The sequence below is a fragment of the Poeciliopsis prolifica genome, unplaced genomic scaffold (assembly GCF_027474105.1).
Source record: "Poeciliopsis prolifica strain line A6 unplaced genomic scaffold, Auburn_PproV2 SCAFFOLD028, whole genome shotgun sequence".
Classification (NCBI taxonomy): domain Eukaryota; kingdom Metazoa; phylum Chordata; class Actinopteri; order Cyprinodontiformes; family Poeciliidae; genus Poeciliopsis; species Poeciliopsis prolifica.
In genome coordinates this window covers 6,907,501-6,930,770 of record NW_026562403.1, presented here as the reverse complement: position 1 = coordinate 6,930,770, position 23,270 = coordinate 6,907,501, and the positions used below count along the sequence as shown (strand labels likewise).

Here is a 23,270-nt window from a genome sequence, read left to right as displayed (position 1 = left end):
GATTAAGAAATGATTAAAAAAATGCTCTTTTATTTGAACAGAAGTTTTTTCCACTGAGCAATTGATCAACCATTTTTCTCATTAGCTCAGGGAAAATGTTTCTGATGTTGTCTTTGGCTCAATACAAGAAATTCAAATGCATTGCTGCATGTGTCAACAACTGCAGCCAAAGTCGATCTGTGGATCTTCTCAAGTTCTCAAATGAGCGTTGCCTTCCAATCATCTTGAGGCTACACTAATTGTTGTTGCTTGTCCCTAATTTATTACCACGCTGTTTTGGACTACACTTTTATGATTCTTGTGTACTGAGCTGCAGCGTTGGCGCTGACATGTTCCATGGGAGACAAATAAAGATAGTTTGAATGCAATTAAATTATCAAAATGGTGTAATTACATTAATAACAATTACACATGACATTCAATAATGACAATAATTATGCTTGACATAAAATTTTTGTCAAAAATGTAAATTTTTTATTCTAATTCAGGCTGTTATACATATTAGCCAATGACTGGGGTTTTAGAACGGTAGCCTACTGTGTCAGTAACAATAGGTGAAATAATCCAGCTCCTTCAGGCCAATTATTATGCAAAGTTACATTATGCTCAACCAACTGACAAAAGCGAAATTTGAGCTGATGGTCCACCTCATTTAAAAAAAAATTGTAGCTCATGTATGTAGGATCTTATCCAAATAATGCTCTTTCTCATAACAGAATTTCGCAGAAGCACAAACTTTTCAGATCTCACTCCTGCCAAGTGATTACAACAATCGCTGTCCCGCACGCACAACATTAATATTCAGAGTCTGTTGTTTGAGCGTCTCCCCCTGCTTCTGCGCCAAGACATGCTCTCCATCTGTGTCCAGTGCGCGGATTAGACGCTTATTATCCTCTTAGCTCTAAATGGCCCCACGTTCCTCGCACTTGGTTGTGAGGCTCATCTGCTGTCTAAGAGGCGAATCGGAGCGTGGCACGACATCGATCCTGCGTAAAAATGACCGTGGCCACCATTCATCGGTGTTTGTGAGGACGAATTAACGGCGGGGTTGTCGTCCATCGTCTGTCAGAGCGCATCTCCGGGGCTCGGTCACTCGGCTGCTCGTCCGTTCATGACCCACCCCACTGATCTTTTGCAGACTGTAATCTTATCAGTGTCAAAGCGTAGCTGCCCTTTCCCCCACGGACAGATCCCGTGCGTCTTTGGAGGGCGTTTGTCTCCAAATTTGGAAGAGAGACGAGCTTTCATTTGAGACAGCTTCCCCACCAGCTGAGCATCTACTTATTGATAAAGTTGCGCTTTCGGATATGTCCTAAAATGTGGATTTGACCAAGTGAAATTATGGATCTTACATGTAAAGAGAAGCGTCTGCTATGTTTACTTTTCTTTGCTGTCTGCTCTGCCAGCGTTTGCTTTGGTGCCAGAAGATCAAATGCGCGGAGAAGTGGTGAGTTCAGCTTCCACAAACTAGTTGGACTGGGAACATGAAATGTTATTCCAACGAGTATAACAATGAAATAAACTTGTGACATGCATGGCAATGTGAGGATGATGGTTGAGCATGCACTTTTTCTTTGTGCCACCGGCTGAATTTTTTAATGTTTTCACCTTTTATTCATGATATTGCAGAAAACCGAAGGACCACTGTTCAGAAAAAAACAACAACAACAACAAAAAAACCCCCATCACAATATATAGGCCTAAATCAAAACAATTTGTTAATCTTTAAATCGTTTTATGTGTGTTCAAAGACACCAAAACACAACTTGGTACATTCTCTATTCAAAACAAAGACCACTTCCTTCCACAGAACAAAACTGCATTTTTTTATTTATTTATTTAGGCCTATTTATTATTTTTTTAAGCAAAATTAGGTTCAATTATGTCATTGTCATTTAATACGTTTTTTTTTTGGCTTATGTTCTTTTTCAGTCCAGTTTACTGAGAAGAAATTTAAATGCAACCATTTCTATGCAGATTGATAAACATAGTTTTTTTCCCTGGTTTTGTGTTTCAGCTTTTTAATTAAAAGATGAAGTTAGAAAATGTGTTTCTTTTGCTTGCAATCAAGAATGGATTTCAGAGAAACTGTAAAAACAAAAACAGCAACTATTCTTAGTTAAAATATGCCAAAAGTGTTGCAGAATAAAGATTTTTATCCAGAGAACACTTACCTGGTCTGCCAAAGACAGTTCTTTAGGGGGAGCATGTGTGTATATATTATTCAGGAAAACAATGATTGTAATTTTAAGATGAGAAAGATCAAAGGGGTGAAGAGATGAACTATTATTAGGGGATCAATCAGAAGCCCTCAGTCTAACTACAACCCAATCACTTCTTACACTTGATAAAGATCAGACTCAAAACAGAAATAAATCCACAAAACAAATCCAGGGAGTTCACTGAAACTGTGTTTAAACTGTGTTTCAGTGAACTCCCTGGAGCAGCATCACGTGTTTCTCTCTGCAGGAAGAAGCCTGAATGTTGCCCCCCTAGCCGCTGCTATTCTGCAGTTTCTCACAATTTATTTTTTTCAAATTCCCTTGTTGAACAAACAGCTAAAAGTCGGACACTAAAAGAAAAGAAGTCACAAGGTGACTTGTGCACTGAACAATGACAGATATTCCTATCATCAGCACCTTGATACGGTGTTGTTTAAAATAAAAATAAATGACATTTTTTATTTCAGCCAAGCTCTTGAGTTAAGTGATTTTTTTTCTCAACACCATGTCATCTGATTTCTACATTGCTAGATTTTTAGTGTATGTATAGTTCAACTTCAATTTGACTATTTTACAAATAATTTTGCAAGAAACAGTATAAATGCTTTTAAAGGTAAAGACCTAAAGATAAGTAGATAAGTTTTGGTTAAAGGTTAATGCTAACCTTTTGTCTGTCCATTTTTTACGCTACTGTGTACATCTTAGCTGAAATCCTTAGATTTCTCTTCAGTCACACCCTCTTTGTATCCGTTTCTTCTTTGTTTCTTTGTCCCACTTCCTTTACTTCTCTTTCCATCACTTCCTCTTTCCCTCACTGTCATTCCCCATGACCACTGACTTTTTTTCACTCTCAGACCCCTCAGGCCAATGTGGGTTGACTTTTACGTCTGTCTGTCTGCACAGTGCCCGAGTCACAGCTTTGACTGCCAAACATGCACAGGGCTGATGTAGCTCTGCATTTTATGACTGCCAGTGACATTTGTACTTGTTGTTTTTTTCTGTCTTGATGTCTCTCAGAGCTTGTTTTCACGGAGGGTAGAATGTCAGCAGGGCTCAGTGTCCACATGCATCACATCAGCCTTTGACAAAAAAGCTGGTGGTTTCAGAAAGGGGTTAAAATTGAATGAAGCTCCACCCCTGAGGTGGTCTTTCTTTTTAATTCCTTGACAGCTTCATTCCCCCGTTTGAATAGACAGTTAAATTATTGATGGAATAATTCAGAAGCTTCGCTTTTTTTTACTCTTATTGTTATGCATATCTAGCATTATGAAGTCGATAAGAGAACCATGCATTTTAATGAACCCTCCACAACCACTTCCCGCACTTGAACTTTTGTTTGGTGAAACACAATTAAACTTTAATCAAGACAAAACCAGTTACTATTGTTAAAGCTCAGCGTATTGTTTTCGTACCTTCAAACTCGCCCCATTTTGTTATTTAAAGGAAGACAGCTGCTTGCAGCTCACTGATCATTTTCTTTTGGGGGACAAAAATCTGGGAAGTAAATCTTAAGATGGAGATATGGAAGCAAATTATTTACCCTCCAGCTTTGTTTTTAGTATAAGATTACTGTCGAACACATAAAAGCTGTGTTGAGTTTTGAGGTTGCCTGATTAATAAACGACAAGGAATCAAAATTTTTCATTTCCAAAATCACCTACTGTTTGGTTGCATCCTCATACCGAATAAAAATGAATTCATTTTTATCAAAGATACAGAATTTAATCAGATAGAACAAGACATTTAGAAGGTCTAGTTTTTCCTGAGATCAGGATTTATGAATGTGAATAAGTCATCCATCCGTCCATCCGTCCGTCCATTCATCCATGTTCCTGAAAGGAAAACCAAAACATTCCTCTCTTACTCTCAAACTCATTCTGGATGATCTTAATTTTTTTTTTCTTTCTGGGGTTTAATCTGCTGTGTTTGGGACAAAGGTACAGTTTAGACATGTGACCTATAATTTATCTAACAAAGGCAGCTGCCTTTCTCTGATTTTCTTAGACATGATATTAAAGAGAAAGAAAAAGAAATCTGATAAAACTGTAAAATATTAAACATATTTATTACTTGTTCATAAATGTGGGGATTAATCTTGACATCTAAATGAATTTTCTTATATTTGCAATTTGAATTTAAAAAAGAAAAATTGCATGAGAATCAAAATGGAATTTGCATTGAAATAATTTTCAGTTTCTTCTGGTTAATTTGAGTCGGAAAAATCTCAATTCTAGGCAATATTTAATCAGGGAAAAACAGATCAGGTTGACAAGATGAGAGGCCAGGAAAATATTCATTCAACTGTCTCTGTCATGTTTGAAGTGGACAGTGGCCTCAAAGGATTTAGAAGGGCACTTGGCAAAGTCAGACCAGCGGTGATTCTGAGATTATCTTCTTGATAAGACAAGAGGCCATGTCTCAAGTCTCGCAGAGTACTACTAGATGTAACATCTGCTGATTAAAAAAAACAAAATCAATATCTGTGAAGTCTTGTGAAATCTTGACTGATTTGACCTTTCTTCTTTCTGTGTTTGGGGAAACAGACATATATAAAGTTCATCTAATGGAAGTACCAATCCTTCTTAAATGAGTGGCATGCTAATATCTGAAGATTATTTGCGATTCACACGCATATTTGTATTAAACTTGCTTTTATCTATATCAAAATCATTTTTATCTTTTAAAAACATTTATTACAACCCAACAGATATATAAACTCTTTTATACATTGGCGTTAGTGAGATCTACCGTGCATGGCTGCAGCTTGTCCTTTGACCTGACACCCAAACATGAACATGCTGTTCTTGCTTCTCTTCACTGGTTTACTCTTCACTTTATAATTACCTTTAAAGTTTTATCTTTGACCTACAAGGCACTAAAATCACTCGCTCCAGGGTATTTGTCTGCCCTCTTGCATTCATATGTGCCCTCTGAGTCCCTTAGATCTGATAATTGCTTCTTTTTGGCTGTTCCAAGGTTTAGGCTGGTCCACAGAGATAATTAGGTCTTTGGAGGTGCAGCTCCTAAATAAAATACTCATTTACACTTACATCTAAAACATGTTCGCAGATGTTTTAAGTTACATCTATGAACATATTTGGATGTGTCAGGTTATGACTGCTTGTACAGATTTAAATTGATGATGCTTGACCCGTAGTTTCACCTCGTCAGTGTTTCTTCAATTGGTTGGTTATTTTCCAATGATTATAAACAGATGAGAAATCAAACAAACACTGTTTTGACTCTAGGTTTTAGAATAAAGACTAACATGGTGCAGGTGATGTCCCTTTATGATTGCTGATAATACATTAGTGCATAACATCCAAGTCTTTCCATTCCAACAGCATTTGCAGTCTGCAACAGAAAATGACCAATTCAAAAATATTCAGCTACACAACTCTTGAGTTCTCAGCAATTTAAAAGCACCAAATCAATATTGTATTATATTACATTTTTACCTCTGCTCTTGTTTATAACTGTGCAGTTAGCAAGGGAAACGAATATGCTGGTATGGGGGTGTGATATGGTGTAGAGGTAGAACTGCGTCGAGGCTATTAGCGCTCGACGCAGCTGTCCGGGGTTTGATTCCTGACCTCAGGATATTTTCTGGATGTCTTCCCCCCTTCTCTCGCTGCCTATTTCCTGTCTGCATACTGAAAAAGAAAGGCCACTAGTGCCTTATTAGAGTCCAATTCTTCAGGTCATCCCTCCAACCTTTCAAAGATAAATCAACAAGCATGACCATATTATTCAGCTTATTATGTAAAATTCAGTGTTCCCACATGTTCTTCAAATGTCAATTATGTGCTTAACTTTCCAACAAGCTTTAAGGATTGCTTATTAAAACCAATATGCATTTTTCTAGCCAGTCTCTTGAGCTAAGTGATTTTTTTCCAAAGGACTTTAAGTTTACTCAAGAGCTGCAGATAAGAAAAAAAACATGTGAAAGAATAAAAGCAGCAAACAACTGTGATTTTCTAAGACCAGTTTCCTACTGATAATAAACCAAATAATCTGTCAAAAATCAATCTAAATGATTAATTATTTACTATCAATTAAATTATCCCAGTTACATAAAAAGAGGGGAGATTTATTTTTTTCTTTGTTTCTCAGGAATCAGGTGTAGCTTGGACGAACAAAATTTAATTTAACTTCAGTTAAAGGGACAGTATTATGTAAAATAGACTTTTTTCAGTCATATCATGTTATTATGTTATTCCCTCATCAAGAATCAAAACAACCTGGACCTGATTCTTTTAGCTTTATTAGATGATTATGCAATACCATCATCTGTTTCACGACCTTTATTCTTATGCTCAGATGTAAAAGTGAGTTAAAACCTTAAACATGAACTTTTATATGTCTATCTTTTTACCTCAGCTTAATGAAACTCATTCTCCATCTTGATTATTATCCCCAATTTGTATAAAGTCGAAAGCATTTTTCAGGCAGAGAATCTAACGCCAAAAACATAAAAGATTTATTTAGGTTTTACAAAGACAAAATGTCAAAAATAAATGTGTCTTTGCTTACAATCATGAAAGGTTATGGTTTTTATGTGGTTCTATTTTTTCCCCGTCTGACCGATTTTTTAGAGCCACCTTTGTAAATGTAGACAGAGATGAATATTGTTAAGCTTGTGTTTCAAGCAGTTTAGGTTTCATTTATAGAAATAATTCCATTAGAAATCAATTTGAAAACATACAAATAAATAAAATGAAGTCTTGGACAGTCAGAATGTGTCCGCAACAGTTCTTGAAAGCCTTGTCCTAGTAAAGCATGTTCTCTCCCCAGCTGTATCTTGTTGTTTTCCTCACTGATTATGTCCATGTTTATGTTTGTACAAACCAGATCGTCTGAGTCCTCCATTAGACATCCAGCTGGAGACTCTCAATTGTAGCGCCTTCAGTGTGCGATGGAAAATGCCCCGCAGACATGTCAGCACAATCACTGGATACAAGGTAAGTGCAAACAGATTCTACATAAACGTTTAATGCAACACTTTGTTAATTGTCCACATTTTAAATACTTAATGTGTGCAATGATCATTTAGAAATAATTTCTGATTGTTTTTATCTATCTGCCATCCTTTGGTGATCTCATTTTGAAAGTCCTTCTACTAAGTAGAGTATCTTCAAAAAAACATTAAAAAAAGCAGAAACACCTTTTGAAATCTCCCAAAGGTTTTCGAGATGGAAAATAAATCAAATTTCCACAGTTTTTTTCTTGAGTGCCTGCTCATTTCTTCCTGCATGGCTGACACACTCTTCTCTTCGCTCTAAAGTGCCCATAAAACCATGTGTCCAGGAAGATGGCCATGAGGAAAAAGGACAAGTTATTTTTATCTTCCATGAGTTTGAATTGAACCCTTTCGTTGCCAAATGTATATTATTTAGGTTGCTCTGGAAGGTGATGTCAAATAAGATACAAACATACATAAACATAAATACATAAGTAGGATTATCTTTTTAAAAAAAATCTTATTTAAACCTACATGGTGCCTATTTTGTATAAGAGTTAGAAAGAGAATGTAAAGTGTACATCCAATATTTGTTGGATGGTTTCTTTTCTATGATGCACCCTTTCAATGCTGGCCATGTGTCTGAGCCTTACATAACACACCAGAAGTTTTTTTCTTCCTTCTTTGATTCAACCATTAAGAAATTGTGGATAAGTGTAACTGTGGGGGCTCCATCTTTGGCCATATGTCTGCACTAAGAGGATTAGTCAGGGCACTGGCTTCCCAAGAACTTACAGAGAAGCAAGTGTGTTGCTTTGTAAGTTCAATAAAAGTCCTGTTTCTTTTTATTCTTCTGGTTTGCCATAAATAAATTGTTGCTGTTCTGTCCTAATATTGCAAAAACTAAATAATAATAATTCATATCTGTATGTGTACTATTCAGGTCTTTTACACAGAGATGAGGAATGGCCGCCCAATTAGTACGACATCCATCATGGAGGTTCCGCTAAGTTTGGACATGCTAACCACTGTGAGTATACACATGAAAGTATTTGCTATCTGGCAGTAAGAAAACTATTCAGCTCTTTCTGCTTTGGTTTTGCATCGGAATAAATACATAAATAAATGTTTTCTTAATTGCAACAAGCAAAAACACAGCAGTTTGTATCTCTTAAATGTTTTCATATTTTGTGAAGTTACAGCTAAAAACTTCAGAGTATTTTATAGTCATGCACACAGTAGTGCATGACTGCAAAGGGAAAGAAAAATTATACATGGGTTTAAAAAAGGTTTGGAAGGAGAAATCAAAATGTGTGTTGTGCATCTGGGCCAAAGTATAAAGCAATATGTCAATCTTTGAACATCTTACAGAACCCTGTCAAATCCATTTAAGACAAACTTAAAAAGTGTGAAATGACTGCAAACCTACCAGGATATAGCTGGTGTCTTAAACTGACGAGAATTGCAAGGAAGGGAACTAAACATAGAAGGATTTAATAAGTTCATGATAACCTCCAGATATCAGAAATTCAGGAGGTAAAATCAGATGAGAGGAAGACTTTCAGTGTTGCTCTTCAAGTCTTGCCTTCACGAATATAAAGACTGGATGACACACTTTCTGCTATTCACACCAGCTCTGTAATGAAATACCGTTGGTCTGGCGTTAAATACAAGGCAGTGGTTCTAAATATATAATGTTGAAAGAAACCCTTTTAGAGTAGAAAAAAAACTTGAGACTGGGGCAAAGGCTCATCTTTTAGCAGAACAACAACTCAAAACAAACATCCAAACCTGGAAGTGGATTCGGTCCAAACATACAGTCACATACACACCTGAGCAATAGGCATAACCTATTACAAAAATTAAAAATCACATTACACTTGTTATTTTTACAGTGATAAGTTAAAACTGATAGATAATTATCAACTGTTGGTTAGTCTGACTATTAATATTATTGTCTGATCAAATCTTCAAAACCCACTGAGCAGTACATTTTTATTTTGGTGTCATATTTTAGTTTTCTTAATGTTACAGTACATTCTCATATTATTGAATAAATCTGTGTTTTTTTAACAGGGGCAATTTGATGGACAAGCCAGCTTTGTAAGTAAAATTGAGCACATTTGTTCTTCTCCCCCAACTTCTTTGTCTCACAACTCCTTTAACCCACTTTCACTGTCTTTCAATAAAGTATCCGATATTTTTTGTGAATGTGCTCTGTAGGATGTAAACATTGGCAACCTAAAGATGAACTCTAAGTACAGAGTCAGTGTTGGAGCGTACGGTTGGGCCGGGGAGGGTCGACCCAGCATGCCCAGAGACATCAGTACTGCTTCACATGGTAAGAATATGTGAGAGGAATAGTTTCCAATAAAGTAGCCTAAATCGTGAATTAACTAAATTTAATTTGGTTTTCTGCCTACAGAGATGTGCATGCCTCCATCACCTCCTACTCAGCCAATCGTCATGGCTGTATCGGACACAGAGTTGGCTTTATCGTGGCAGGAAGGAGAGAGTCAAGGAAGCTCCCCTGTTCTTCACTTTCTGGTGGCTTACATTAGGTCAGTCATGACTCATTCAACATTTGCAGTTGATAAAAATTTCAGACACATTAAATACATCTTTGCACACTGACAAGGAGAAGTCATCATTCTCAGTATGAACACTTTCCTCTATGTATGGATGAAATACAGAGAAAGCCTTGACAGAATAGAAATAAAAGTATTACTATGTGAGCTTTTCTGGCTGTGGATTTTACAGAAACGAGAGGGAAAAAATGTCTTCATTTTCCCAATTTAAGAGCTGTCCTGTCTCTGGATAAAAGTGGACTGTTCAAAGAGCTACCTTATAAAAACCTGGTCCTTGAACCGTACATTACGTTTATTGAATTCATCACAACATTTTGCCATCTTGCACAAGGATTTGTAAAAAGTTTCAAAATCAGACATGACTGACAGACTTTCATTCAAACCCTATTTTGCAGCTCTAGAAGTTTCTAATGTACATTCCAATAATTGTCTAAATCTATACCTTAATAAATAATAGTTGCTCTTTATCATGCTGGGTGCTCCATCAATCCAGGAACACAGACTCCAGAATACAAAAAAAACATTGAAAACAGAACAATACAGCATTAATCTCAGTTTGCATAGTGTTTATAATTTAAATGCTGCTCCAAACTGTGTGGAAATGTTTAGCTAGAATGGAATTTAAATTAGCTGCAAGAATCCTGAATTTCTTTGACGGGGAAGAGCTCTCCAGTTGGTTTCTGTCAAAGAAAAACATTGAAAATGGAGAAAAATATTAGAGAACAATCCTCACAAGATGGTGTGCCTTCTCCAATCAGCAATTCTCTATCATGACATCACTCTGAATGCAAAGTTCAAGTGATTACGTTAAGCATGTATTCAAGCTAATGATAGCACTTCTATCATTAGCTCCTCTATACCCAGTTAATGTGGCAAAAAAAACCTTTTGCTTATTATTTGATTCTCTTCTTCTGTCGGCATTCATGTTATCACCGTGAGTTCCTTCTTCATCTAATAAACTTCACAAATGTTGTTTTCCCCCAGCTCCCACTGCACACACAATAAGGCTGTGAGTGTGCAGAGCGTCCTTCAGCCCACTGCACTGTAAATAATCTGTTGTGGTGGAGTGAGATCTAACATAGTAATGACTCACCACATAGATGTCTGACATTGTCGATGGTCATCCAAAAGCCTCCTTTTTTGGCTCAAACAGCCTGCAAGTCTTTGTTAGACAATCAGTGTTTTAGTTGTTCATGTTGTACGTTTTATTACTTAGTCTTATTGTTGGTAAATGAGGCTTGCAATGCCCTCTGCTTTATGAGTCTAGTGATGTAAAACTAAGACTTCTAATCACGTCTTAGATTCTTTTAATCCAAGCCTTGGACAAGATGTGAATAAGTGCATTTTACAAAATGACTTTTGTTACAGAGCAACTGGAAAGTATTCATAGCACTTTGATTTTTGTAAAATAAAGTCTCATTTCAAATTATATTAAGTTAATATCTTTCCTCAGAATTCTACACACAAATATCCCATCGTAACGATGTGGAGGAAAAAAGTGTTCTGTGAATTTATTACAAATAGAAAACCAAGAAATCACACTTATATCAGTATTACCAGCTTTTGACAAAAGGTTAAAAAACTGAGCAGTTTCCACTGATCATCTTAGAGATGTTTCTACAGGTTTGACTTAGTTCACCTGTAGGAAATAAAGTGAATTGGACTTCATATGGAAAGGTACGCACCTGTCAAATTAAGGTTCCACTATTTACATCAGACAGGATTGTCTCTGAGATTGTTGAAGTACAGATCTAAGGAAGGATCCAAAAACATTTCTGCTGCTGTGACGGTCCCACTGAGCTCAGTGACCTTCATCAATCATGAATGGAAGAAATTAGGAACCAGCAGAACTCTTCCTAGCGCTGGCCGGCCGTCTAACCTGGAGGAGGCGTTGTGCTTTTATATCCGAAGTGATAAAGTTGTACCAAGCTGTATCACTGCAACCCAAGAGCCATTTGACCAAACACCAGTGGTGAGACGGTTTAGGCAAAATTTGTACAGAAACATAAAGAGAACATCCTAAATAACCTATTTAGACAAATTATCAGTAAACAAAGGTCATTTGGGGTTGAGTTTCTGTCAATAGATGTGTAAATCTGATCTCTTGTTTTTCTATTTTCTGTAAATTTACAAAACACTCAAAACCTGTTCCCCACATTGTCATAATTTGGTATTTGTAGAATTTTGAAGAAATCGATTAAAACAATTTGGAATAAACATAACAAAATGTGGAAAAAGTGAAGCACTGTAAATGGTTTCTGGATATACTTTAAAATCTACCTGTAGTTATCTCTATATTCCAGATATATGTGACAAAAAATATCTGGTGAAAGGGGCATTCAATTTTTACATCTTCACAATTGATTTGTTCAAACTTGAATCCAATAACTGAGGAAGGGTAAAGAGTAAGCGAAATTAAGTGGGTGGTCCCTTAAAATGACATATATTTAATGGGGCATTATTGTAAACATTGGAGGCAAATTTTTCAAATTAGTTATAAGTGTGTATTAATGGCTGGAAATCTGTCATGTTCTTCAAACGCATAACTCTGAATATACAGCTCTCTTTTGTATGCATCTCTGCTGGTCTGTTCAGTGTAACCACTTGTGTTTTGACACAAGAGTCAGTGGGGACATGAGAAAGAATGAATTTCTTTTTCTTTCTGTTAGCACACACACACACACATACACTACAAAGAGGCTCCTCTGTCTAGACTGTCTGCAGAGACTTTGAGGTCACAAATGAGTAACTCGGGTCTTTTTGATGAAAGCCCAACCCGTAGGTGAACAATGTGTTTTTTTATATACTTAAGCAATGTGTTTTTGGTAAAATATCACAAATAAAAAAGGGCTGTGAAGGTGTCAAACGTGCTGTAAAACTGCAGTGCTGATGTTTGTAATGGAGAGCTTTTGGCTTTTGACTGCAAAGAAACAAAGAGCGAAAAAGAGAAGGTCTTTTACTGTGACAGTCAGACATGAATGTGTGTCTCTGTCTGGGTTTGCATGTGCTGGTATTCACTCAGAAGGGCCATCTTAGATGCAAATCCTTCTCTACATCTCCCAGCTGAAGAGTCGCCTTGAGTGTTTTGCTATCGCTGAAGATGAAGAAACAATAAAAAGCTATTTATTTATTCATGCAAGTAATTTCCTGCTATTTTTGTTTCCACGATGAATTGAATTGAAACTGTGCCAGCTCTCGGGTCAATTTAATTTTAGTAAAATATAAGTGATTTATATTAAATACTTTTTTCTTAATAATTTTTTTAGTCAAACAGCAAATAAAAACAAAAGAAAATGTATGATTTCTTCCTTTATTTTTTTTTTAATCAAATCTTTTTATAAATAAAAAGACAATAGAATAGAAAACAATTTTATTGTTCCAAACTGGGCAAAATAAAGGTGTGCCAGAATGAAAATGAGAAAAACAGCAAATGAAATATAGAACATTACAGTCCACAGAATAAAAACAGTAAATCTAATATAAAATGTGTTGAATATTGAAAAATCAAATGCACAAACGAATGGAAAAGTAAAGTATTAATTTCGGTGCTATATGTTTTTTCTTGCGTTCTCTCTTATTTTTATGTAACGATCTTTATTTCTGTCCTAGGCCAGAAATGGACACAGAGTGGACTTATATACGGGAGCCCATTGAGACCAGCTCCATGGTTTTAAAAGGACTGCTACCAGAAACCGAGTACCAGTTTGTTGTAAGAGCCGTCAACATACACGGTGTAAGCCCACCCAGCCACATCAACAACCCCGTGCGAACTCTTGGTGAGTCCAGACGTCGATCTCACAGTCACTTCAGTAGCTGAAATACCTCATTCTCTATCAGCTTATACATCAGGATGCTTTAACAACACCTTGAAGTTTCTCAGTTTTCTTACCTGGAGTTCATTTCATAAAGATGAAAGCTACATAAAGCGGGACAAAATGAGCCATTTAGAGCGTCAAACAGAAACACACTGACTCAAACTCAGTGATACAGAAGCATTGTTTCTCAGCAGGGGGTGAAAGCGGGTTATGTCCCTGTCTCATCAGACGGGATTAAGTGTGTGATGCTAGACCCCTTCACTGTCGTTCACGTTAACAGAAACGTGAACACACGCACACAGTGGGTCACTGCTGGAGGCGCAGCAGGGGTGGGACTGAGTGACTGACTTTTCTTGGTGCTCTTTATGTGAAGTTGTCTGTTTTTGCCAGAAAAACAGTGCAACAGTGCAAACTGTTGCACAACTGTCTATCTCACTTGCTTTTTCATGTTTTAATGTAATTTGACCAATTAGCAACTCAATCTCCACATCCATTCCTCTTTGAAGGATGATTTGTGTTTAAATAAGCCTTTGTATTTCATAATTAAAAGACTTTTCCATTAAACTGTACACTACACTTAATTACTGTGCACACTGAAAACTGTTTACCATTCAGGATAAATTCATAAAACACTAATAATTAAGATAAATGAATAATTTGAGCAGCATGGAGGCAGTGGTATTCTAAGTCATTTCTTTTGAAGAGCTGAGTGTCAGAAGGAAAACTTTAAAACCGGTTGTGGTAATTACCTTAAAAAAAGTAAATTTACATGATTCTTGGTTTCTTTCTTTTTGTTTATGTTTCTATTGATTGTTTTTGAAATATAATGCTCTTGTTATTTCCTATGCCTCATCTTTGTGACAGGTTCACTAGAAATGGGCAGTGGGGATGTGGGACGCCATAACACTGATTCCAGGTATAAAGATGAAGATGGATTTGATATTGATGATTCAGATTATGATGTCTTTATCGAAGAGGTAGGTGTTACATATTATTGTTAATTCAAATCCAATTAATTTTTTTTATTATCTTTTTAAAATCAAAAGTAAGTCCAAAGAAAGGACAGTTCATTTGAAAATACTGAAAAGTTGGAGAAAGATGTCTGACTGAACCTGCAAAGTTTGGCGTCTTGTTTATATTTTTATTATTCCCCAGCTGAAGCCATTCCCGGGTATCGGTGAGAACAACGGAAAGTCCCAACTCCGTTCACATCCTGGTCCGCCATCTGGACGAAATGTTGTTTACCGCATGAACAGCAAAGTTCCTCCAAATGTCACCGATCAACCAGTTGATGTGACCCCCTCGTCCATATTCTCAGACTTCACAGATCTGGTTTTTACAGACCTTTCAGTGCGCAGTAGTATTAACGACACAACCACTACTGCTCCGCCCACCACCAGCAGGTAAATGGGTTCATATAAAGTGCATTACTTGAAGCCTGTATTTGAAACAACAGGAAAACATTTTTACAATTTAGGTTGCAACTGGAAAAGTGCCTTAATAATTGGAAATGAAGCTACTTTTTTTTAGTCTGGAGTAACCATGCTTTGTATTCTTTCTCAAATTTGAATTGACATCAGCCTACCTTTGGCCACCACCACTTCCGTCCACACCATCTCCCCCTGGCAGGGTGAGATACCTCGCGTCTACGACATGACTTGTGGTGATACTGTGTGTCCGCCTGACAGTTTCTGCCTCACTGATTACGAGAGCGGAGGATCACGCTGCCACTGTAACCTTGGGCATAGAGGAGACTCTTGCTCTGAGGGTAAGAAACTGAAAGATGTAATACCTGCTTTGCTACATTTGTACTATCTATCTGAGAAATAAATCTTTACTTATCTTTTGGTTTAAGGAATATTGAACCCAAATACTTACATTCACTGTTGAAAAAGACATAATATTTTATCTCACTGTCGGACAACAAACTAACTAAATCTTTCCTGTTGGGTAGGAAGAACAAAATGATTTGGATTTGTTAACGGAGGTGGTGGCATCATGTGCAGGAGGAGTCTTTTGCAATAGAAACAGTGGTGCATTTAAAAAAATTAATGACATCATAGAGAAGGAACACACATAGACATATTGAAGCAACATTTCAAGACATAGGGAAGAAATTTAAAGCATAAAAAGATCTTCCAGATTGGCAAAGGACTTAATTATGCCATCAAATTGATTAGAAAGTGGCTTAAAGACAACAAAGTCAACTCACAGTGTGTCCAAATACCTATGTTTAACTCTATATGTCTTAATTTTATACCTAAATATGTAAAATAAGATATGAAAGTACCGCAGTAGTGAGCTCTTGATATGCCAACTTGCCCTATTATTGTAATCACTTTGAGTTGTTTTCCTTTCGTCTTCCATCCATTTTTACAAATTTCATCATCATTCTTCAGCTGTGACAGTGAACTTTCCCAGGTTTTATGGCTACTCTCACATGACCTTTGAACCCCTGAAAAATTCATACCAGACCTTTCAAATCACATTAGAGTTTAAGGTAAGATATTTGGCTTTTTTCGTACATTTATTTTCTCTGAGTCAAGAAATGTGTTTGAAACATGTTGTTTCTCTTCGAAAGGCCGATTCTGAGGACGGCTTGTTGCTTTACTGCGGAGAGAATGAACATGGCCGTGGAGATTTTATGTCGTTAGTGTTGGTCCAAGGCAAACTTCACTACAGGTAAGTCGTCACACTTTAAATCACTTTTCATCATTCCGATCTTTCTGTTCCCTCATGGGAACAAGAATAACTAATGTGCAAAATTTGTCTCTTCAGGTTCAACTGTGGCACTGGAGCAGCCCAGATAATCAGTGAGAGCGCTGTTGTTCTCGGGCAGTGGCACATCGTCACTGTATTCAGAGACGGCATGAGTGGTTGGCTCCGTATGGACAATGACAACCCCATATCTGGACGCTCACAGGTAACCAAAGCTTTTAAACGTTAAACATCAGAAACGATATTGCAATGTCTTGCAAAAGCATTCATAGCGTTTCACAATTTTTCAAGTACAAATAACTTCAACGTATATTATTGGTATTTTAATGTGATGGACCAACATAAATAGTTGTGAAGTAGCTTTTACAGCTTTTACAACACATTTAAAATAAGATATGTATCTGTTTTCTCTCCACATTTTACCTCAAAACAGTTTTCCCTTATGGATGAAATATTGGATCTTAATGACACAATCTATATAAGTAAATGCACAATAAATTACAACTACCATCGTGTCTTTTACCAGTCTATGAGACAAGGTGGACAGATAAAAGCAACATACTACGGTAGTCATTTATTATTAGAAAGATATTAGATGATTTGCCTTCAAAATTAATGTGTCTTTACTGTTACAGAGGACAAGGCACACTTTGTTTTCTTTCAATCTTGTTCCTTCAGGGTCAATACACTAAGATTACTTTTCGCTCGCCGCTGTATGTGGGTGGATCTCCTAGTTCTTACTGGCTGGTCAGGGCGACAGGCACAAATCGTGGCTTTGTGGGCTGCATTCAGAGCCTGACTATCAACAACAAGGCTACCGACATCAGGCCATGGCCACTGGGCAAAGCTCTTAGCGGAGCTGATATAGGTGAGGGATGCATTGCTTTCAAGTGTTTTCTCTGTATGCTTCATATAAAACGTGATTCATATACTTTTCTTTTTTCCAGAAGCTGATCAGAAATCCTATCATTAAACAGTGACTTCATATAGAATATACTCAAACAAAGGTTTTGTTTAAAAATGAATGGCATCATCATTAAAAACCCTGCACTATATATTAACAAGGTTCCTTTGAGAAAAAAAGTAAATTTTTGCTTCAAAGAAATAATATATCAAAGTTGAGTAAAATTGTACACTGAACTACATAGATTTTATTACTTAGTTGATTTTTTTTTCAAGTTTTTATGTATGTAATAACCTATTAAAATAAAAAATAAAATATAACGATATACAGATCAGAAAATATAAGTTTAAAATGTATTCTTGCATTTCCAGTATTGAACACACCGAAATAGAAAAACTTGTTTTTTTCCAGGTTAAATGTGCAGATGAACTTTTTGAATTTGTTCTTATTTGCAAGGTGAGTGCAGCGACAGAGTGTGTGACATGGTTCACTGTGCCAACGGTGGAGTCTGCTTTGCAAACCGTGCTGACGGCTACATTTGCCTCTGTCCTCTCGGCTTCAAGGGAGCTCTTTGTGAAGAGAGTGAGTTAAACAACATTGCCCTTTCCATAAAGAATATGGTATAACTTTTAACCACTTTTGTTTTTGTGGTAATTAATCACAAAAAGGCAGTTGAAGAGAGTTGTGTCTCTTCAGTTCGCTAGAAGATTATTACTTCCAGCGTGATTGAAAAGTGATTGATTGCATGTTAGAGGAGCTTTGCCATAATTCAGTTTTCCACATTTTTGCTTTCCCACCTAAATTCTTCCTGCCATTCACTTTTCACATATGATGATGCTTACTTCTGTTTATTGCTAATCTTCTACTTTTCTCAAGTTCTTTGTTCAATCCTTCAGGTTTCTCTCTGTCCTCTCCCCTCTTCAATGAAACTGTGTTTTCATACGCTGTAATCCGGTGGCCTCAGTCCTCCCAGAGTTACCTCTCTTTCATGGAGTTTGAGGTGACATTCTGGCCATCAGCGCCCAGCGGGGTGCTGCTGTACAGTGATGATGAAGGCAGCCGAGACTTCCTTGCTATAAACTTGGCGGACAGATACTTAGAGTTCAGATTTGACTGTGGCTCTGGAGAAGCTGTTATAAGGTAACACACTGATCACCTCCTCTGCCACCTGCTGTGACTGATTTCTGACTTTGTGTGTGATTTGTGGTGCAGGAGTGAAGAGCAGATCAATCTGGACTCCTGGCATGAGCTGAGAGTATCTCGAACTGCTAAAAGTGGGATCCTGCAAGTGGACAACCAAAAACCGATGGAGGGAATTGCTGAGGTATTTCTCAAACTCATCATAGAGGTTTCAAACTTCGCTTTATTAACTTAAATGTGTAACAGAATCAAAACAGCATAATTTCCGTCTTTAAATGCATGACTCATATTGACATTTTCACTCACTATTGACAGTTATCAATAGCTTCCTGGTTGAACTAAAGTAAAAGGAAAAAAAATGTTTAATTTAATTTATATAATTTCAAGCGAAATTTAACTGCACAATTGACATGTTTCACAAAACTAGAGATGTTTAGAGTTCTTTTGAACAAAAAAGTTATAATGTTTCTTTTTATTATATAATTTTCTGATTGTTCCCATCCATGCGTCCCTCCATCCATCCATCCATCCATCCATCCATCATCCATCCATCCATCCATCCATCCATCCATCCATCCATCCATCATCCATCCATCCATCCATCCATCCATCCATCCATCCATCCATCCATCATCCATCCATCCATCCATCCATCCATCCATCCATCTCTCATATTTCCTTCTCAGGGAGCTTTCACTCAGATCAACTGCAGTTCGCCTCTCTATCTCGGTGGGGTGCCAGACTATGAAAAAACCAAGAGGACAGCGGGTGTAATGAAGCCCTTCACTGGGATCATTCAGAAGGTGAGTGCATCTGTTCAGTAGCTAATATCAGCAGGTAAGAGTAAACATGAGGTAATAGAAAACTTTTTTATACGGAAGCATTTGGATCATTGCATCCTGTATGCATGAAATAACTCACCTATGATTTTTCCAATATAATTGTAATTTTTCTAACTTGGCAACCGTACCATTACGAGGAAGTAAAAATTGTAAAAATCATGAGGCAGCAATGCTTCCAGGGATGAACTCCTAATTGAATTACTCCACATTTGGAAGCAAAAACCTTACACAAAATAAGAGAAAATGCAATAATTGTGAAGGAAGAGCAACACAATGACATGTCTGACTAAAAGGCTCAACTTGCAGCAACAAAATCCAACAAGTGTGTTTTTATAAGTAATTTTATGAGAGGGGGAATCTAAAACAATTGATAGGATCCAAATTGCTAAGGTGGCTGCGAGACCATCTGGTTCATAACATCAGGGTAGAGGATACAGACAGGTAGGGTGGACATTTGTTTATGTTTTTGATTCCTGTATAGTCCTCTAGTATGAAGAAGAAAATATAAGTATATAGTAAACCACAAGTTAAAATGTAATATTATGAAACTATAACTAATGTGTGGATGAAACTATGCAGTAAAGTTAAACAATGTATGTTTTATAAAGCATGAGATGAGTGAATTGAATAACAAATGATAAAGGAATCATTTTTTTTCTCCATTTTTGCAATAGTCACTGTTAGAAGCTTGGGTGTACAGTCAGAGGTTCAGTTCCTAGTTACAACTGTACAACATAACTACATCTGTTTCTGCCCTCTGCAAACAATTTTTAATTTTCATGTGTTCTAAACATTCATTTTCTTAAAATCTTGTGCATGTTTTCTTTTTTTTTTTTCTTTCCATCTTACTGTTTTTTTTTCTTATTTCCTCAGCTTATTCTCAATGACCGCACCATGCCAATCACAGCTGCCTCTGCTGGCGGTGTAAATATTGCAAACTCAGCACATCCATGTGTGGAAAATCCTTGTGCCAATGGAGGAACCTGCAGGCCCAAGTGGGATGACTATGAGTGTGACTGCCCTCTGGGGTACGATGGAAGGCATTGTCAGAAAGGTCAGAAGGAGGAAAGAAAGCTATATAATCCATGAACGAGCTGCTTCCTTTCCACTGTGGTTGCTTGGATGTTTTTAGTCCATAAACACTCATGCATAGTTAAAAGCCCGCGAGACGAGGCACACACTTTCTCAGACAACATCCGCTCTTCTGAAATGTTAACAGGAGAGGAAGATTATAGTTGTTTGACTTTTGATAAAAACATCACGCTTTAAATATTAATCACATCACTGAGAGAAATTACGTTCTCAAGTTGGTAAATATTAAATGTAATGCACAAAATAAAGCCAAAAGTAGGAAAAGTCAGTATTCAAATTCACAAAAAGGATGACAATACTTTATGAGGTAAAGTTTTTATCATTTTCTTATCTGCAATATCAATGATATTTAGACTTAGAAGTAATTAAGCAAAATTATTTGTAAACTAATTTTCTTAAATGCCTTCTTTGTTTTTAATGCTTTCATTGAGCAGAGTGTGGGAATTACTGTTTGAACAGTAAGTCATTTTCTGAAAATTCAAAAAGCACACAGTATATTACTACATTTTTAATATATGGTCATTTGCTCCGTTTAATAACTCAAATTGTAGACAGCAGTATTTTGTCATCTAGTTTAGCTTGTTGCACCCAGATACTGCCACCTTGTGTTCATATGCAGTTATTACATTCCTCTCTCTACGCAGCTGTGACTGAAGCCATAGAAATACCCCAGTTCATAGGCAGAAGCTATCTGACCTATGACAACAGAGATATCCTGAAAAGGTTGGTATTAATAAACATTTAAACACCGGTTTAAAAAGAATTACACTTCTCAGTTTTCTTTTCTTATTTCAGGGTGTCTGGGTCCAGGACAAACCTTTTCATGCATTTTAAGAGCACAGCCAAGGACGGCTTGTTACTCTGGCGAGGAGACAGTCCAATGAGGCCCAACAGTGACTTTATTTCCATGGGGCTTCAAGATGGGGCTCTGATTTTCAGGTATCCCCATACCTGAGAATTTAATTGATTTTGTTAATATTAACCAATTATATGTGTTTTGTTTATATGCTAGAATCCTAATTTACAGTGGGATTAGATTAAAAACTTGGGATTTATTTACTAATTAAGAGACATCTGAAGTTGGAACTAGTTGCACAACTATTAAAGTAGGGATATCAGAGTTAAATCAATGTGCCATGTTCCTTGTAATTCACAATTATGCACTTTTGTTGGTGTATTGTACTGAAATATTCACAGAAATAAGTTGCCTTATTTACAGTAATTCTCCACATTAGCCAAATGTGGAGAAATTTAGGGTGTATCTTGTGAAAGGCAGATTTCATCAGAAGAGAAAAATTTGATCCCTATAAAACAGAAACGATAGGAAGCAAAAGTGATAATTCTATTGACTTAAAAGTGTCAAGGAAAGTGATCTTTGAAAATGACCAATGAACACATGTCATAATAAGTTGTCCAGCTATTAAACCAATACACGTTTCTGTTCTAGTTATAACTTGGGCAGCGGTATGGCTAACATTGTTGTCAACGGGACGTTTAGTGATGGAAAGTGGCACAGAGTCAAGGCCGTCAGGTAAGCTCTAAGAGAAACTGATTGCAGCTGCTTTTCACAAAGATGTAAGCTTTTGCTTGAATGCACGTTTGTCTCTTTTTCAGGGATGGCCAATCAGGGAAGCTGACGGTCGATGATTACGGAGCAAAGACAGGCAGGTCACCTGGCAAGATGAGACAACTCAATATAAATGGACCCTTGTATGTTGGTAGGTGGTTTATGTCCTGTCAGCCTCACTACGTTGTTGATTCCTGTATTTTTCATAGATTCCTTTCTTTTGTTTGCTTTATCTTATTTTCTTCAACCGCAGGCGGCATGAGAGAGATCGCCCTTCACACAAACAGGCAGTACCTGGGAGGACTGGTGGGCTGCGTGTCCCATTTTACACTTTCCACTGACTATCACTTAGCTTTGGTGGAGGACGCAGCTGATGGCAAGAACATTAACACCTGCTCCAACTAGAGGATTTTTTCACGTAAGGGGAGAGTTTCAGCTGGATTTGTCACCATGAATTTCACTTGTCAGTAAAAACTAAAGTGTTTTTTGTATTGTTAATATTTTTAAATGCATCATAGGGTGTGTACTGAAGTCACTCTGGCAAGAAGTGTTGTCACATGAATGTTTTTATGATCTCTCTGACTTGCAGAGTAATAAAGTTTGCTGTAATTTTGAAAAGCATGTTCTGGTTTTAACGAGCTTTGATCCGAGGTTGGAGGAAGAACTGTCTACAGAGGCATCATGGGTTATGTTCTTTGCTAAAACTAAAGTAAATAAAGACTAAAAACTTTTTTTACGGGAACATTCCAACCATATCTGTACTCTTTTTCTTTTTACTGTAATCCTGTCTTTGATTGCTGAAAGGACCAAAGGAACTTCATTCACCATGAACTTCAGCAACCAGCGGAGATAATCTTCGTTTCAGATAATCTTGGTTTTCATCGACCGGTTTTCTTCAGGATATTTGTGTCTTTCGTGTGAGATTTGTCTAATGTTTTGTTTTGTCATTAGTTGGACACATTTTGAAAAGTATTTTGTGATATTAGTATACTTTAAGTGTTTAGTTTTTAAACTAAAGGGTTAATTTGTCTGAAGCAGTTTAATGTCCTTGTCCAACTTTCTTATCCTTCAGTTTTATCTTTTAGTTTCGGTCACATGACATTCTGATCTCGACACGGGGCCAATTTTGGTTAAAAAAGAGACAGGATTGCTGTCATCTGACACAAACCCCATTAAATTTACATTCCTTTCATGTCTATCACATGTTCACCAGTAAACAAATATGTTTTCTTGTTGTCATCTGTACAGGTTCTGAATATTTTTTTACCCTGTAAAATAACATTAGGTTTAAAAAATATGTCTTAAGTCTCCTTTTACTCTAGATTATAATCCCATTAAGACATTATTCAGAACATGGATGGTTCTGCAGGCATCAGGAGTGCATCAAAAATGTATGGACTACTTTTAGCATGCCCCAAACAC

The 23,270-nt window shown here is 36.8% G+C and overlaps 1 protein-coding gene across 2 annotated transcripts; it reads left to right on the top strand.

Annotated features, from left to right (window-relative positions):
* The first annotated feature begins 876 nt into the window (after positions 1 to 876).
* On the top strand, positions 877 to 22,886 carry LOC129372184 (pikachurin). 2 transcript variants are annotated; one of them, XM_055049286.1, is made up of 25 exons: positions 877 to 1,447; positions 7,074 to 7,183; positions 8,126 to 8,212; positions 9,259 to 9,285; positions 9,406 to 9,523; positions 9,608 to 9,743; positions 13,380 to 13,546; positions 14,450 to 14,562; positions 14,741 to 14,988; positions 15,166 to 15,353; positions 15,985 to 16,085; positions 16,167 to 16,267; positions 16,364 to 16,508; positions 16,982 to 17,171; positions 17,664 to 17,789; positions 18,104 to 18,347; positions 18,420 to 18,531; positions 19,034 to 19,150; positions 20,063 to 20,243; positions 20,716 to 20,739; positions 20,926 to 21,004; positions 21,077 to 21,220; positions 21,729 to 21,812; positions 21,896 to 21,999; positions 22,102 to 22,886. In XM_055049286.1, exons 1-25 carry the CDS (start codon positions 1,342 to 1,344, stop codon positions 22,251 to 22,253), a joined length of 3,204 nt encoding a protein of 1,067 aa, XP_054905261.1. In that variant the 5' UTR covers positions 877 to 1,341; the 3' UTR covers positions 22,254 to 22,886. The 2 variants fall into 2 exon arrangements, with proteins under 2 accessions (XP_054905261.1, XP_054905262.1); XM_055049287.1 differs by lacking the exon at positions 20,716 to 20,739.
* Positions 22,887 to 23,270: the final 384 nt, after the last annotated feature.